At 41.4% G+C, this 15,881-nt stretch overlaps 1 protein-coding gene across 2 annotated transcripts in view; it reads right to left on the reverse strand.

The window, feature by feature from the left end:
- LOC125462076 (VPS10 domain-containing receptor SorCS1-like) overlaps positions 1 to 15,881 on the reverse strand; it is a 1,248,383-nt gene that overhangs the window by 319,168 nt on the left and 913,334 nt on the right. For both annotated transcript variants that reach the window (XM_059652946.1, XM_048551586.2), the window contains exons 6-7: positions 13,987 to 14,051; positions 7,275 to 7,393 (exon numbers count right to left, since the gene is read on the reverse strand). In XM_059652946.1, the coding sequence (XP_059508929.1) occupies positions 7,275 to 7,393; positions 13,987 to 14,051 (184 nt within the window). The remainder of the gene's footprint in view (positions 1 to 7,274; positions 7,394 to 13,986; positions 14,052 to 15,881) is intronic.

Consider the following 15,881-nt stretch of genomic DNA (forward strand, 5'->3'; position numbering starts at 1 on the left):
CATATCTTTTCCTCATGCTATTTGCCATCATTGTTTTGTGTTTGCTTGTGAAAAAGACCGAGAACAAGGATCAAAAAGTGATGTCATAAACTGGACTAAAATAAAGTGCGCGAGGCAGTTCTCCATTTGATGGAAAGATTGGAATCGATGCCAAATAAGAACTGGGTGAGATAAAAGATAAATTGCTATGATTGATTTTTCTTGAAACAATTTAGATCTCCAGAATGCAGTAGAACCAGATTTTTTTTCTCTTGTTCCAGATCTGATTGACAATGATTGAACTGAGGTTTGTATTCAGTAAGACTTTATTCGTTTTAATTTTCAATGAGCCTGCAGACGACAATATCTGAAAAGGTCATCTTTTAATTTTCTTGGAATTAGGCAAGGGCTTTAGTGTGTGCATGCACATGCAATGTTACATTGCAGCCTTAAAATGTACCCTTTATAGCATATAGTCTTCACTAACATGAAACAAGCTAATCATATTTGATTAAGTTCAACCAAGTCACGTTGTGCTTTGGATTTCCAAAGCTTTTCCCAATTTAGAAACAGCCTCTATTCTTCCTACCAATGTGTATAATCTCATACCTCTCCACAGTATTCTCCCTGCCACTTCTTTGCCCACTTGCCAACCTGTCCAAGTCCTTCTGCAGCTTTCCTGCCCCCTCAACACTACTGGCCCTTCCTCATATCTTTGTGTCATCTGCAAACTTAGTGACAATGCCATCATTCCTTCATCCAGATTGTGAATAGTTATGGTCCTAACACAGACACCTGCAGAACTTTACTAGTCACTGGCTGCCATCCTGAAAAAAGATCCCTTTATCTTTGCCTTCGGCCAGTCAGCCAATCCTCCTTCCATGCAGTACCTTGTCCCCAACACCATGGACTCTTCTCTTATTTAGCAGCACTGTGTGGCACTTTGTCAAAGGCCTTCTGGAAATGCAAACAGATCACATCCACTGGCTCTCCTTTGTCTAACTGCTCATTACCTACTCAAAGAATTCTAACAGATTTATCAGGCACGACCTCCCCTTGAAGAAGCCATGCTAACTCAGCCCTATTTTATCATGCACTTCCATGTAATCTGCAATCTCATGCTTAATAATGGACTCTAAAATCTTCTCAATGAAGAATGTTCTATCTTCTCCCTTCCTTCCTTGTTAACCAGGAGTGTTACATGAGCCATTTCCCAGCCCTCTGAGACCCTCTCCGACTCCAGTGATTCCTTAAAGGTGACCACCGAAGCCTCCATAATCCCTTCAGCTCTCTTCTTCGGAACTATGGGTTGTAGTCCATTTAGTCTGAGTGATTTATCTGCTTTCAGAACCATTGAATCCCGACAGTGTGGAACCAGGTCATTTGGAACATTAAATCCTCTGAAGAGCAGAGACCTAGATCCACCCACCCTCATTCCTATAACCTTGCATTTCCCATGGCTAAGCCACCCTTGGACACTATGGGCATTTTAGCATGGCCGATCCACTTAACCTGCACATCTTTGGACTGTAGCAGGAAAGTAGAGCACCCAGACGAAACCCACACAGACACAGGGAGAATGTGCAAACTCCCTGGTGCCGTGAGGCAGCAGTGGGAACTATCTTGCTGCCCTTTCAGCTTCCCCAGCACCTTATCCTTACTGATGGCCACTGCACTCACCTCTGCACTCTCCAGACTCCCTTGAAGTTCTGGAGTACTATTGGTGTCTTCCACCGTGAAACATGATTCAAAGTACTTATGTGGTTCCTCCATTGCTATTTCTCAAGCCTCATTTTCACGTGGTGCTATATCTCTCTCTTACTCTTCACTATCTAAAAAATCTCCTGCAATTTTCTTTTATATCACTAGCTAGCTTACCCTCATATTTCACCTTCTTCCCCTTTATTCCTTTCTTAGTTATCCTCTGCTGGTTATCAAAGGTTTCCCAGACTCTGGCTTCTCACTAACCTTCATCGCATTGTATGCTTTCTCTTTTGCTTTTATGCTGTACCTGACTTCCCTAGTCAGCCATTGTTGTCTCATCCTCCCCTTAGTAAGTTTCTTCTTCTTTGGGATGAATTTCTGCTGTGTCTCCTGAAATATCCCAGAAATTCCTGCTAGGCTCCCTTCCAATCAGCTCTGGCTAGCTCCTCCCTCACATCTTTGTAATTACCTTTATTCAATTGTGATACCATTACATCTGACTCAAACTTCTCCCTCTCAAACTACAGGAAAAAAATCTATCACGCTGTGGTCACTGATCCCAGGGGTTCCTTCATCTTACGCTCTCTAATCAAGACACATCACCAATTCCAGAATTGCCCGTTCCCTCGTGAGCTCTACCACAAGCTGCTCTAAAAATCCAACAAATTATTTGTCTTGGGATCCACTACCAACTTGATTTTCCCGGTCCACCTGCATGTTAAGGTCTCCCATGATTATTAGAATAGTGCCTTTCTATATATCCTTCCTATTTCTCGGTTTATTTCCCTCTGTACATCCTGACTACTGCTGGGGTGGTTGTACAGATCCGCCATCAGGGTCCTTATATTTTTACAGTTCCTCAACTCAATCCACACAGATTCTACACCTTCTAACTCTATATCAGTTCTTGCTATTGATTTAGTTTCATTTCTTACCAACAAGGCAACCCCACGCATTTATCCATCTGCCTGTCTTTTCAATAGGCTGTGTATCCTTGGATATTTAGTTCCCACTGTTGATCCTCTTGCAGCCACATCCACAAGCTCATTTATCCTGTTTTGTGTACTACCCGCGCCTAGAATTAAAAATCTAATGGTGACCATGAAACCATTGCCGACAACTGGGAAAACAAAAGATGTCTGGCCTACTTAATGCCCTATAGGGAAGGAAATCTGTTATCGTTACCTGGTCTGACCTACATGTGACTCCAGACTCACATCAATGTGGTTAAGTATCAACTGGTCTCTGAAAGAGCCTAGCAAAATAGTCAATTATATCCATTGCTATGAAATCTCTGCAAAGAAACGAAACTCGGATCACCTGGTATTGACCTTGGCATCAAAATAGACAATGGCAGAAACAGCTCTGTTGACCCTGCAAAGTTCTCCTCATTACTATCTGGGGGCTAGTGCCAAAACTGGGAGAGCTGTCTCACAGTCTAGTCAAGCAACAGCCTGACATTGTCATACTCACTCATGCCTTACACATAATGCGCCAGAGGAAGGGTCACTGGGCCCAAAACTTTAACTCTGATTTCTCTTCACAGATGCTGCCAGATCTGCTGAGCTTTTCCGACAACTCCTACTTTTGGAACACATTACTGCTGCTTTGTAACCAGGATCTGTAAATACCAATTGTTCAGGGGCTTGTTAATAAGGCGGCATTGGTTATATTGCTTTCTTCATAGGCATAGAATAGAGGCAAGAAAGGCTAATTTTGGTGAACACACCATCAAGTAAAAGGGTCCCTGATCAAAGTCCAAGCTGCTATTGCTTTAAGGTTCAAGGTTTAGGCTGACTTCAGAGTATCCTGCGGTGGGATGTGAACTGCTGACTCTGGGCCCCACAACAAAGCACAGCTGAATTTCCATGCGTTTCTGCTTTGATGATATTTGTTAATGGCTACACATTCACTGGGACATCAGGAGAGCATATCTGCTCAGTGAACTGCCACCACAGGATGTTTTAGATTGGCTAATGGGACCCTGGTTAAACATGGGGTCTAGTCTGCACCCATTACCATGGATCACAACACAGGGCAGGGTTTCAGGTCCTTGGTTTAGACTCTGATGTTAGTGTCAAATGAGGATCACAAGCCAGCGTTGTGTGGGAAACAGTGACCCAGCAGGGACTTTACCCATCGGTTATGGCCGCAGCTGTAGCCAACAGGAGAGAAGGGGTTTCAAATCCTGAATAGATGGCTGGGTCTGTCCTTCACTGCTGACACTGTGGGAGAGTGTCGACACTGACTGGAATCAGCCATCCTGTAAATTAGTAACCAAGGCCAATTAATGTCTCTCATTTGAACCTGAAGGAATGCTTCCAAGGGTATTAAAAGAAGGAACACCTAAATTGTGGCAGCACGTGTAGTCCTCTTTGAAGACTCCTTAGATTCTGGAAAAGTACTGGAAGGTTTTGAAAACTTGCCAATGTGACATTTTTATTTAGAATTGCAAAGAGACAAAAACACTTACTACATGGCAGTGATTTGAAAACTGCTAGATTCTGTTATAGAGAATGTGACAGCAGAGCATCTAAAAATACTTAATATGATCAAGCAGAGTCAGCATGGCTACATGAAGGGGAAATAATGCCTGATTTATTAGAATAATTTTAACAATGGAGTAAGCAGGATAGATAAAAGGTGCAGCAGTGAGTGCAATCTGTTTGGATTTCCAGAGATGTCTGAAAAGGCTCCTTAATTATACAAAAGCCCATAGTATTGTAGGTAAAATATTAGCATAGAAGTAGGATTGGTTAACTAATAGAAGATAAAGTTGAGATAATGGGAGGCATTTTCGGGATGGCAAGTTGTAATCAGTGGTGTGCCACAGGGATCAGTGCGGAGGCCATAAATATTTACTACACATGTTAATGACTTAGATGACAAAAGTGAATGTACTGTCTTCAAGTTTATGGATGACACATAAGTAGGTGGGAAGGCAAGTGGCGAGGATGATGCAGAGTCTGCAGAGGGATATGGACAGGTGAAGTGAATGGGCTTTTGTTACCCACGACTATACAAGGCACTAGTCAGACCACAGCTAGAGCAGCTTTGTGACCCTTATCTAATGTTTGTTATATTGGCATTGGAAGTAGCCCAGAGCAGGTTCATTAGTTTGATACCAGATTTGGAGGGACTGTCTTACAAGGAGAGGTTGAGTAGTTTAGAAGAATCATAGTTAACCCTATTGGAACAAATATGTTCTGATCAGATTTAACGGGGTTGACGCTGAAGGGTTGTAGGAGACTCTAGAACCAGAAGGCGAAGTCTCTGAGTAAGGGGTTGCCCAGTTAGGAGAGAGATGAGGAGGACTTGCTTCCCTCTGAGGCTAGGGAATCTGTGGAATTCTTTATCACAGAGGGCTGTTGAGGCTGGGCTGTTAAATATATTGAACACTGAGATATGACTTTTTTTTTAAATATTAAGGGGATCAAGGGTCATGGAGAAAACTTGGAAGGTGGAGCTGAGACTTATCAGATCAGACACAATCTCATTGAATGGTGCAGCAGGCTCAATGGCTGAATGGTCTATTTATCTTCCCATACTTTGTGAACCAATCTCAGGCGACGGGTATTGCTTTTGACCCTCATCTTGGTTCTGGATAAATGAGCTGAAGGCAGGATCATACTGCTATCTATGGCTTTCTATGGTCCTCCATTCAGCTCTTTAGAACCTGAAGCAGGCACATAAACATAGAGTAATCCACTGTGTTTCTAACAAAAGTAGAATCATGCTTCATCAACACTACTGTCAGTAATGAGGACATTAGGTAATTCTGAATGTGTATAAACTATATCTAACAGACTGGGAGCACAGGGTCTTTCGGTTAATGTGATATAGAGAGATTCAGTTATGAGAAATTCCCCTTCCAGTTTAATTCAATATCAATGTGCCAATTTCTTCAAGTGAATAGCACAAGTGCCAAGGGAAAACCCTCAGTGGGGCACTTTCAGTTAACAACAAGCAGTACATCGAAATGTCTTGTTGTCTCCTCAGAGGAAGGAAGTGCATTGTGTGAGTACATTCGGTGGAGTGGATTTGACAAATGTTATGCATGCACCCGGGACACAGGAGTTTAAATTCGCTGCAATGTCTTAACAGTACTGCTGGGAGCTCCTCAAGGAGGTTCCCCAAATAAAAACCAATGAATACTTAATTGGATATGTGATTTATTCTGAGTGTTGCATGAGATTTTAAAGAGGCATGACTTCCTAACCGTGCTGCAAAAACTTCAGCAAACTCAAGAGACAATGTAAAAATGTTTGAAGGCGTGTCAAATCTTACAAAGAGATTACAGGACAGAAAGAGGCCATTTGGTTAGTGTTTCTGCTTCACTTCAGCCTCCTTCTATCCTTTTTCATCCAGTTTTATCAATGTAACCCTTGATTCCTTTATCCCTCAGACATTTGCCTAGTTTCATTTTAATTTCATCTACTTGATTCAACTCACTCATTTTGCAATAATGAGATCTGCATTCTCACCACTCTCTGTGCGAAGAACTATCTTCTGGATTCCTAACTTGATTCTTTGGTGGCTGTCTTATGTTGACAGCCTCTGGTTTAGCCTTTTCTCACTTGTCAATTCATCTTTCTATGTTGATGCTATCAAAAGTATTCATAATTTTAATGGCCTCTTTGAAGCCTTTAATATGGAGTTACAAGTGATCCAAGATGGCAGTCGGGTAGGATTGCTGTGCTGGAGCTCATCTGCTCCAACTGCTTTTCTTTCTCTTTCTTTTTTTTTGCTCCCATGTCTTTTTACTTCCTTACCTTGTCCTGAGCTTGAAAGGCATCGGCAGTGGGGAAAATCCAACATCGAGCTGGGCCCAGGATGCGGGCCGCTGGCAGCTCTAACGTGGACCTCACGCTACTCACTTTCTGGGAGCAAGCACGGGACTTGGAATCGTCAGCCGCTACATCGGCGGAAGTAACGTCGGCGAGGTAGGCCCAGCAGCAAAATATGGTGGCTGAGGATCATCAACTTCATGTTGGTTGGATCTGGCACTGGCAGTGGCAAAGTGATGGGGCAACAGCATCACGGCAACATCGATGAGGTGGACCCGGCAATGAGAGAAGCACCTCAGATGTTGGTTGATTTTGTGCCGGTGGTGGTTTGGCGGTGGTGGAACAGAATTGGCCTGAAGGCATGGGATGGCACCTGAGGATTGGGAATTTCAATGTTGGTTGGGTTCAGTGGTAGATGGTAGTTCAGTGATGGCAGAGGGATGGCAGGTATGGTGCTGAGATAGCCCAGGACTGGCTGAAGGACTGTCTTCACGCTACATCTTACTTTTTTTGATGTTATTCATAGATGATTAAAAATTTCACCATATCGTGGTGACAAATGAAAGATTTTTCTCTGTATTTTATCATATCCTTCTGTCAAATACACGTGACAATAAAATCAAAATAATATCAAGCATGTGAGATGTCACCTGCCTCCCCTCACATCTTTAACAGAAACAGTTAAGCAACAGCTGTTAAGCAGAGCTCTGCACTGTTACACAAGTATTCTTTGTGAGTTTAGAGTCAATGTTTCTAGTGTGTCTTTAGCTGCGGGAAAAATGAAGTGAAAATCAAACCATTTACCTGAGCAAACACATAGTCATCTTGGACCACCAAGGAATTGTGATCTATATATCCTGGAAAAGGCTTGCTGCTTGCTGCTTCTGAACAGTTCTGAATTCTACAGGTAATATATTGAGCATCTGTTGATGAAAAACAGAGTGGAGATTAATGAAGGGCCTCAAAGACAAGCTAACACCGTAAACTATTTTCATTAAAAAAACACGGTATCCTTCTACTGTCATTATTTCCACACATGTACCACAGAATTTTAACAAGGGGAGGAAAAAATGCCACATGCAAAACAAGGGAAACAAAAGAAGTCCTTCTCTACCTCCATTCCCCACCAGGATGGTCTGAGAGCTCTCAGTTTCTTCCTCCACCAGAGGCCTGAATACTCCCCATCCACCACCACTCTCCTCCACCTGGCTGAACTTGCTCTCACACTGAACAATTTCTCTTTTAATTCATCTCACTCCTGATAAGTCCAAGGAAGGGCTATGGGCTCCCACATGGTCCCAGTTGTGCCAGTCTCTTTAAGAGCTATGTATCCTTGTTCCAATCCTACACTGGCCCTTCCCAAAACTCTTTTCTCAGAACATCAACCACGGCTTCACTGCTGCTTCATGCTCCCATCTGGGCCTTGAAAAATTTGTTCATTTTGCCTCCAATTTCCACCCCTCTAAAATTTTCACATTGTCTGATTCTGACAATTCCCTTCCTTTTCTTGATCTTTCTGCCTCCATTTTGGGGAATAAACTGTCCACTGCCATCCACTACAAAACCACTGATGCTCATAGATACCTTCACTACAGCTACGTTCAGTAAGGACTCTATCCCATTCTCCCATTTCCTTTGCCCATGTCACATCTGTTTGGATGATGCCACCTTCCACAAAAATGCAGCTGATATGGCTTGCTCCTTGTATGACCCTAGTTTCCTGTTCACTGTGGTTGACAGGGCCTCTCAACTGTGTTCGACTTATGACATGTGCTTCAACTCTTGCCACTTCCCATTTCTCAGAGCAGCGTGATTGGGTTCCCCTCATCCTCACTTTTCATCCCACCAGCCTCCGCATTCAAAGGATCAACCTTCACCATTTCAGACAACTCCAGCAGTGTCGCTACCAAACACATCTCCCCTCATTCCCCTGTCTGCATTTCACGTGGATTGTCCATTCCATGACAATCAACACCGCCTGTCATTCACACAGTACCTTCTCATGTCACTGTGGAAGGTGCAACACCTTCCCACTTAACCTGCTTACCGCCCAAGGGCATGAACAGTCTTTCCAGGTGAAGCAGCATTTCACCTGTACCACCTCCAATCTTGCGTGTTGTATTCACTGCACCCAATGTGGCCTACTCTACATTGGAGTAACCAAACACAGGCTGGGTAACCGCTTTGCAGAATACTTCTGGTCTGTGAGCAAGCAGGACCCTGATCTTCCTGTAGCAGGTCATTTTAACACAGTGTCCTGCTCACATACTCACATGTCTATCCTCAGCAGGCTGCAATGTTGCAGCAAAGCAGAGCACTAACTGGAGGAACAACATCTCATCTTCAGACTAGGCACTTTACAGCCTTCTGGCCTTAATATTGAATTCAACACCATCAAATTGTGAACCAAGCCTCATTTCTTCTCTTTCTTTTAGCCTTAATTGTTACATTCAGTGTCACCATGTCATCAATCTCTCTCCACCACACCCCACTATATCATAAATGTTGCCCCCTCCACACCATGTCAGCTCTGATGACAAATCATCCAGACTTGAAAAGTAGGCTTGCTGTCTCTCCATGGATGCTGCCTGACCCACTGTGATCTCCAGCATTTCTTGTTTTCAACACATAAACCATCATGTTTAAAAGGATTACATATCGCCATTGTGAACAGGAGGCAATTGGTAGCAAGTTAAATAGCTTTTCTCCTTCAACCTCTCCACATATTTCATTATTTTCCAGTGAATTTAAGTTCATTGTCTGGTTAAATTAAGTTTAACCACAACTTACAACTTAATTCACCTAATGCTTAGAATTTTCCTCCTCATTCATCTCTGAATCCATTATAGTGTTTCAGCAGTGATTTGTACCAATTATACCTCGTAACACAATGTCTCGCAGATTCATCTCAGCGTCCACTTTGCTTTGAGAATTGCCTCACACCAAAGAGGTATGTTCGGTGACTGATCAAGGATTGCTGTTAAATCCTTTGCAGTCAGGCACACAATCATTCTACTGTTGTCTCCTAAATCCCTTAAGATGCAGAATATATATCACTGAGAAAAGCCATTTGACCTAGCAGATCCATGTTGATGCTTACAGTCAAAATAAATCTCCTCCAAGCCAACTTCATTTAATTTAATTAACATAACTTTTCATTCCTTTTTCCCTCCTATTTTAATCTAATATCCCCTTGAATGTGTCTACACTATTCACTTCAAATTGTTGCTGCAGTAACAAGTGTCACATTCTCACCAGACTGTGAAAGGTTATTTCTCCTGAATTCTGCGTTGGATTCGTTAGTCTCCATTCCAAAATTAAATACACATAGTGATAACACACATAGTGATAGAATCCCTCCAATGCGAACACCCTCCTCCATGTTTGTTCACCTCCCCCTGGACTTCAGACCTGTTCTGTTGTTCCCAACACAACCAGTCCATTTTCAAATATTCTTACTTCCTGTTTGCTCCCATTCCACATTTACTTCTTTCTGGTCTTACTATCAGCAATCCCTTTGACTCTTTCGCTTTCCTCTGTCGCTCTGTGTACTGTCTTCATCTATTTGCCTCACTCCTTGCCCCCTCACCGCTCCCCTCTCCCGCTGTAATATCACGGTTACCCAGCTGCTTTCACTTCTGGTGTAAGGTCACTGGGCTCAAAACATTAGATCGATGTTCCCACTCCACAAATGCTGTCAGATCTGCTGAGTTTCTCCAGCATTTTCTCTTACTTTACTTTATTTGGATGATAAACTTTAGATCTAGGCCACAAATGTAAATATTACAACTTCAGTAAGAATTGTTATTGGAGAAACATTTGCTTGGAGTTAATCAGCACATGGAACTGAAACCCCATGAAAAGACAGTTTTGGTTTCAATTGACAGCCAGGAAAATTTAAATAGATGAACATCTATGGATAAGGAAGTAGTTTATTGATGCTTATAAATACGTTAAAAGTTTCAAATGCTCCTTAATTTTAGGGGATCAGCAAGTTGTTTGGGAAGTCCATGACGAAGCAATAAAACACCGAATCTGAACAGAACTGGCCTAATAGTTGAATAATCTTTTTTCTTGTAACTAGGAATTGCATTCATAAAATCTGTGCCATTGCATCTGGCTCAAAACTGTATTTCATGAAGCCTGTGTTTCCCAGAGCTACAGTCATTTTACTTTGTGAGACTATGTAATCTGCATGAATCTGTCCCTCCATAAATAATGGCCTCTGAAAAAGCAGTTCAATCTCTAAAATGCAACAAATTTCTTTGAATTGTGTTTTCAGTTCTTCATCTGTGCTACTGAACGGTATCGAGGCCAATGCATACACCACAGGAAGGAAGATTAACCTTATTTGGTTAGACTTGGCTAACCCACACATTTATTGTATAAAAATCATTGGAAGACAGACATTGATACATTGCACCATGTATTTATATATTGATGTAAAATGTATCATTCAGTAATTCTTTACAGAGATGTTTCCTGAAAGAATGCAATCAACTCCCTATTTTACTACATTACAATATTTGCTGCTAATTCATCAAATTGAATTATTTACAATTTTTATTCACTCATTAATAGCAGATATCAAACTGAGCAATAAACCTCTTGCACCTATATTTCCTGAGAGTCAAGGCTATTTAAATTTAGCTAAGTTGTATTTTGGGAGGCTGCATGAAATGCCTTCTGTTACAAGGCAAGGTGCAACTGAACTATTGTAATGGTGGGGAATGGGACCACCAAACAATTTCAGCAGAATGAAATAAACCCTTTTGAGTCCTGCAGCTCACCAATAACTGGTTTTGTCTTATCAGAGTGAATAGGTGTAGTTGGTTCATTGCAAACTAGAAGGAGTTACTGAATATTTGTACTGATTTTGCAGTGCTATGTTAAACAAACAGATAAAGATATTTAATTAATATTCCATACCAAGGAAGTGAAACAAAGGAAATCATGTTTTAGGGTAGTACATAATTAAGACAGTGATAATTTGAGGATACTGATGAAATAGATTTGATCACCTCATGTCTCGGCACAGAATTATGAAGCGTTTAGGTCAGGAAGAAAAGATTTTCATTTATGTAACATGTTTTATAAACTCAGAATGTCTCAAAGTAGATGGAAATTATTTCAGTGTCGCCAATGTTCCAATATAGTCAGCACAGCAACAAAATCCCTCAAATTGTAATGTGATAATGACCGTATCATTCATTTTTAAGCATGCTGATTGAGGGATAATCAATTACCATAACTTGCCAGTTTTTTTTTCCTTGAAGTTCCTTAGTAAATTGCCAGTGTCTTTTCCCTGGGGTGGGGGAGTCCAAAACTAGAGGGCATAGGTTTAAGGCGAGAGGGGAAAGATTTAAAAGGGACCTAAGAGGCAACATTTTCATGCAGAGGGTAGTGCATGCACGGAACAAGCTGCCAGAGGAATTGGTGGAGGCTGGTACAATTACAACATTTAAAAGGCATCTATATGTGTTTATGAATAGGAGGGGTTTAGAGCAATAAGGGCCATATGCTGGCAAATGGGCCTAGATTTATTTAGGATAACTGGTCGACATGCACAAGTTAGGCCAAATAGTCTGTTTCTGTACCTTCATGACTCTAGTGGACATGAAAGTCCCATTGCAAGAAAAAGTGAGCTGGAATCTCATTTTCACATCTCATCCAAAGGGCAGCAACTCTAAGAGTGCAGCACACCCACAGCACTGACCCTTTGACAGTGCAGCAGTCCTTCAGTACTGAACGTCTTACAGTGCCCACCCACTAAGTGCTGACCCTCCGTCAGTGAGACACTCTCTCAACACTGACCCTCCGACAGTGCAGTGGTCCCTCAGCACTGACTCTCCGGCAGTGCGGTGCTCCCTCAGTAGTGACCCTCAGATGTTGTGGTACTCTCTCAGTAGTGACCGTCATACAGAACTGCACTCTTTGATCATTTGGCTGGATTATGGATTACTGTCACTGAACTATTACAGAAGGAGGCCATATGGCACCTGTCCACTCAACCACAGAAAGGCCATTTGTTTGCCAGTTCAGTGACATTACTAATTTGTCGCAACAAATGCTTAAACTATCTGACCAGCCATGTATTTAAGGCCCTAGGATGAAATTCATTTGTACTCAGACACTTATCAGCTCACAATTCCAACAGTTAATTCAGTATCATTTCTTTGGTGATCATAATTTTCCTGAGTTCCTCCTTCTCTACCATCTCCTGAATTAAAGCTGCTTCAGGAATGTTACTTGTGCCTTCCATAATGAGGAATCATGCAAAATACCTCTTCAATTCATCTGCCTTTTCCTTACATTTCATTGTTAAATTTTCAAGCCCCTTTCTATCAGACCAACTATTACTTTTTAAAATCTTTTTTCTTTTAAATATTTCTAGATTTTTTTCTGTCTGGTTTTATATTTTTAGCATGCTTTCTCTTGTACTTTAATGTTTTCTTCCTTATTAATGTTCTAGTCATTCCTTGCTGCTTTGTCTAATCATCAGACCTGCCATCTGGTTGAGCACAATCACATGTTCCTTTCTTTAACCTTGACACTATCTTTAAAGTTTCTGGTTAAGTGCAGTATCTTTTGAACTTGTTGGAATGTATCTAGTCTACATATTCTTAATATGGCCTTAACGGTTTGCTTCTGCATCTGTGTAGATCTGTTCTTTAATCTATTCATTTTATCTAGCTCCGCTTTTGCGTCCTCATTGTTGACCTTATTTAGATTTTATCTTGTCAATCAATCTTATCTTTTATCAATTTTGTTTTCTTCACTCAATGTAAAATACAATCATATTATGTTCACTGCTATCTAGGAGTCCCTTCACTGTAGGATTATTAATTAATCCTTCTCATTGTATTATACCAGCATAGTAAGGAGAGAAGAAAAGTTAACCTTTACAATTGAGCCCTTCCATTGTTACAACCTCTTTGGCAATGCGTGACAAAACAACTTCCCATATCCTTGAGCAGGGGTCAGAGATTCTAGAATAGTCCCATTTTCTACAAGAGTTGATAAAACATATACCTGCAAAGTACATGGAACATATATAAATAATGTCTGTCAGAAAGTGTGTTTTAAAAAAGACACTTTTAAAGCTTGTCACATTAATGCCTGACTGATAATGTTTAAAGGTGGAAGTTCATTGCATCTTCTGGTAATGAAAAATCTAATTGAATGTGGTGCTCCATAAAAATCCTGGATTTTGTTTCCAGAAATGGCAACCATTAGGACTCTTGCTCCAAAGAGAAAATATCCAACACACAACACCAAATAGTGAAAGACAGGGCTATGCAATGCAACCAATCCTGCAGGGTCACTGTTTGCAAGGTTCAAAGATCAATTGCTAGTAATTTTTCGGCGCTGCAGTTGTATTGGAAACCGAAGGAGTCTGGCTGTGGCCTGCTGATTCCTGGAAATCACAATGGCTACTTGAGAGGCTGAGGTACGTCGCTAGCTATGCATTATAACCTGTTGCGCCTTTATTCACTGTTTGATGAAAAAAACTCACATCCAGCTGTGTTCCTTGCTTCAATGTGCACAAGGTCCGGGTCCTTGTCCAAATCCATCACAGACCTAGGAAAGAAGGAATGAAAACAGGTGAAATAAATAAAGTGAGGATATCTTTGTCTACTTATCTGACAGCCCCATTTGTGCTCATCTCCTATATCTCTCAGCACAGACTATCACAAGCCATTGCTTGCACACAGGAAAATCAATGCTTCTGTTTCTGGTGAAGGGAATAATTTATCACTATTTCTTAAGGCAACAACTACCTGAGTGGGGCCTTTATCTTTATTCAGTTTTCTTCGATTTAGAAGTGACATGAGGAATATGCTAAAGGGAAATGTGGTTACATAGTCGTTGTTTACTGAAAGACATTCATCACTGTTTAAACTGCAATTATAGCTCGTGTGAGCCATATCAGGATGAAGCAATTACGACTAGAAACAGTCCAAATACAGAGCTTCATATGAATTCTTGTAAGATGAATCAGAGAGATACGAGTACATATTTGCACCCAACCTATTCAGGGATGTTATGACACACCTCTGCAGCAGGTGGGGCTTGAATCCAGTCCTCCTGGCTCAGAGCCAGGGGCATTATCACTGCATTACTGGAGTCCCCATGGGAAGCTACCTGTCAGAAGAAAGATCACCTCAAGGACTCATCATGTTACATGAAACAACAACACAATTCACAAAGTAACACCAAAGGCTGAAGTACTGGGCGCCTAGATGGATTCCCTTAGGAAATGATCAAATGATCCACTCTCACTCTGTTCTGTGGAAGACAACATTGCACACATTTTGAAAGGAAGATCAATCCTCACAGGTCCTTCACGCGGAGACTCCCGCTGCAGCGGCAACAATTGGACAACTCTATGTCATGAAATGTATTCTGTAAGAGTACATACAAGGTAATAAAAATACATCCAACAGCAAATAAAAATGAAAACTCCTTGTATGGCACCCTTTGTGTAGTAAAATGAACTATAGCTCAGTAGGAGTTATGCCAATTCATTTTTCTGTCTGTCATTTTTCACTGAGCTATAGAAAGAGAAGTTTTTGAAAGAAATCAGGAGGCATGGACTCGCGTCCCATCTACTCTATAGGCACATCATAAAATTTCTGAGTAGGTTGATTAGGAAAATATCTAAAACAGGGGATATTTGGAAAGTGAACTGCAGAGTTTAAGGCACAGTCACCAAAGGTGAGAGATTAAATTAAAGAACAGGCAAATAGCCTTGAATTGTCAGTCGGAAGAAGGCTCCATATTTGGGGATGGATGAGGTGATCTTGAAATTCATGCATTGCCAGAAAGGGGAGTTTGTAAAGACCAGCAAACAATGGGGTGTTGTGAGTGTTAGGTGAGAAGAGGTTAATGCAGGAGAGAAAATATGAGACCAGGCAAGGGGAGCACTGGAATAATCCAGTTTAGAGGCAGCTGAGTGGACAAAAAAATGAAATTGACAATGTCAACGCTAGAAATCGGCATTCCTGTCAATAGCACACATTTGTGACAGGAAAGCCATCTTGGTATCAAACATGAAACTGAGCTGGTTTCACTTGGTTTGAAACAGTCACAAGGGATAGAAATAATGTGGAATGAACAAGGTTTGCAGTAGGGAACCATATGAGTTTATAATCATTCAAACGAGGAGCAACAGTTTGTACTCAGCCTTCTGAGCCTGCCCTGCCATTCAATATGCTCTTGGCAGATCTGACTCTAGCCTCAGCCCTATATTCCTCTATATCCCTGATAATCTTACATGCCCTTGGTCATCAAGAATCTATCTACTTCTTCCTTCAAAAAACTTTAACGATTCTGTATCCAATGCCTTTTGAGGAAGGGAATTCCAAAGACTCACAATGCCCTGAGAGAAAAGGATGCTTCCTCATTTCT

Source organism: Stegostoma tigrinum, chromosome 20 (genome assembly GCF_030684315.1).
Source record: "Stegostoma tigrinum isolate sSteTig4 chromosome 20, sSteTig4.hap1, whole genome shotgun sequence".
Taxonomy (NCBI): Eukaryota; Metazoa; Chordata; class Chondrichthyes; order Orectolobiformes; family Stegostomatidae; genus Stegostoma; species Stegostoma tigrinum.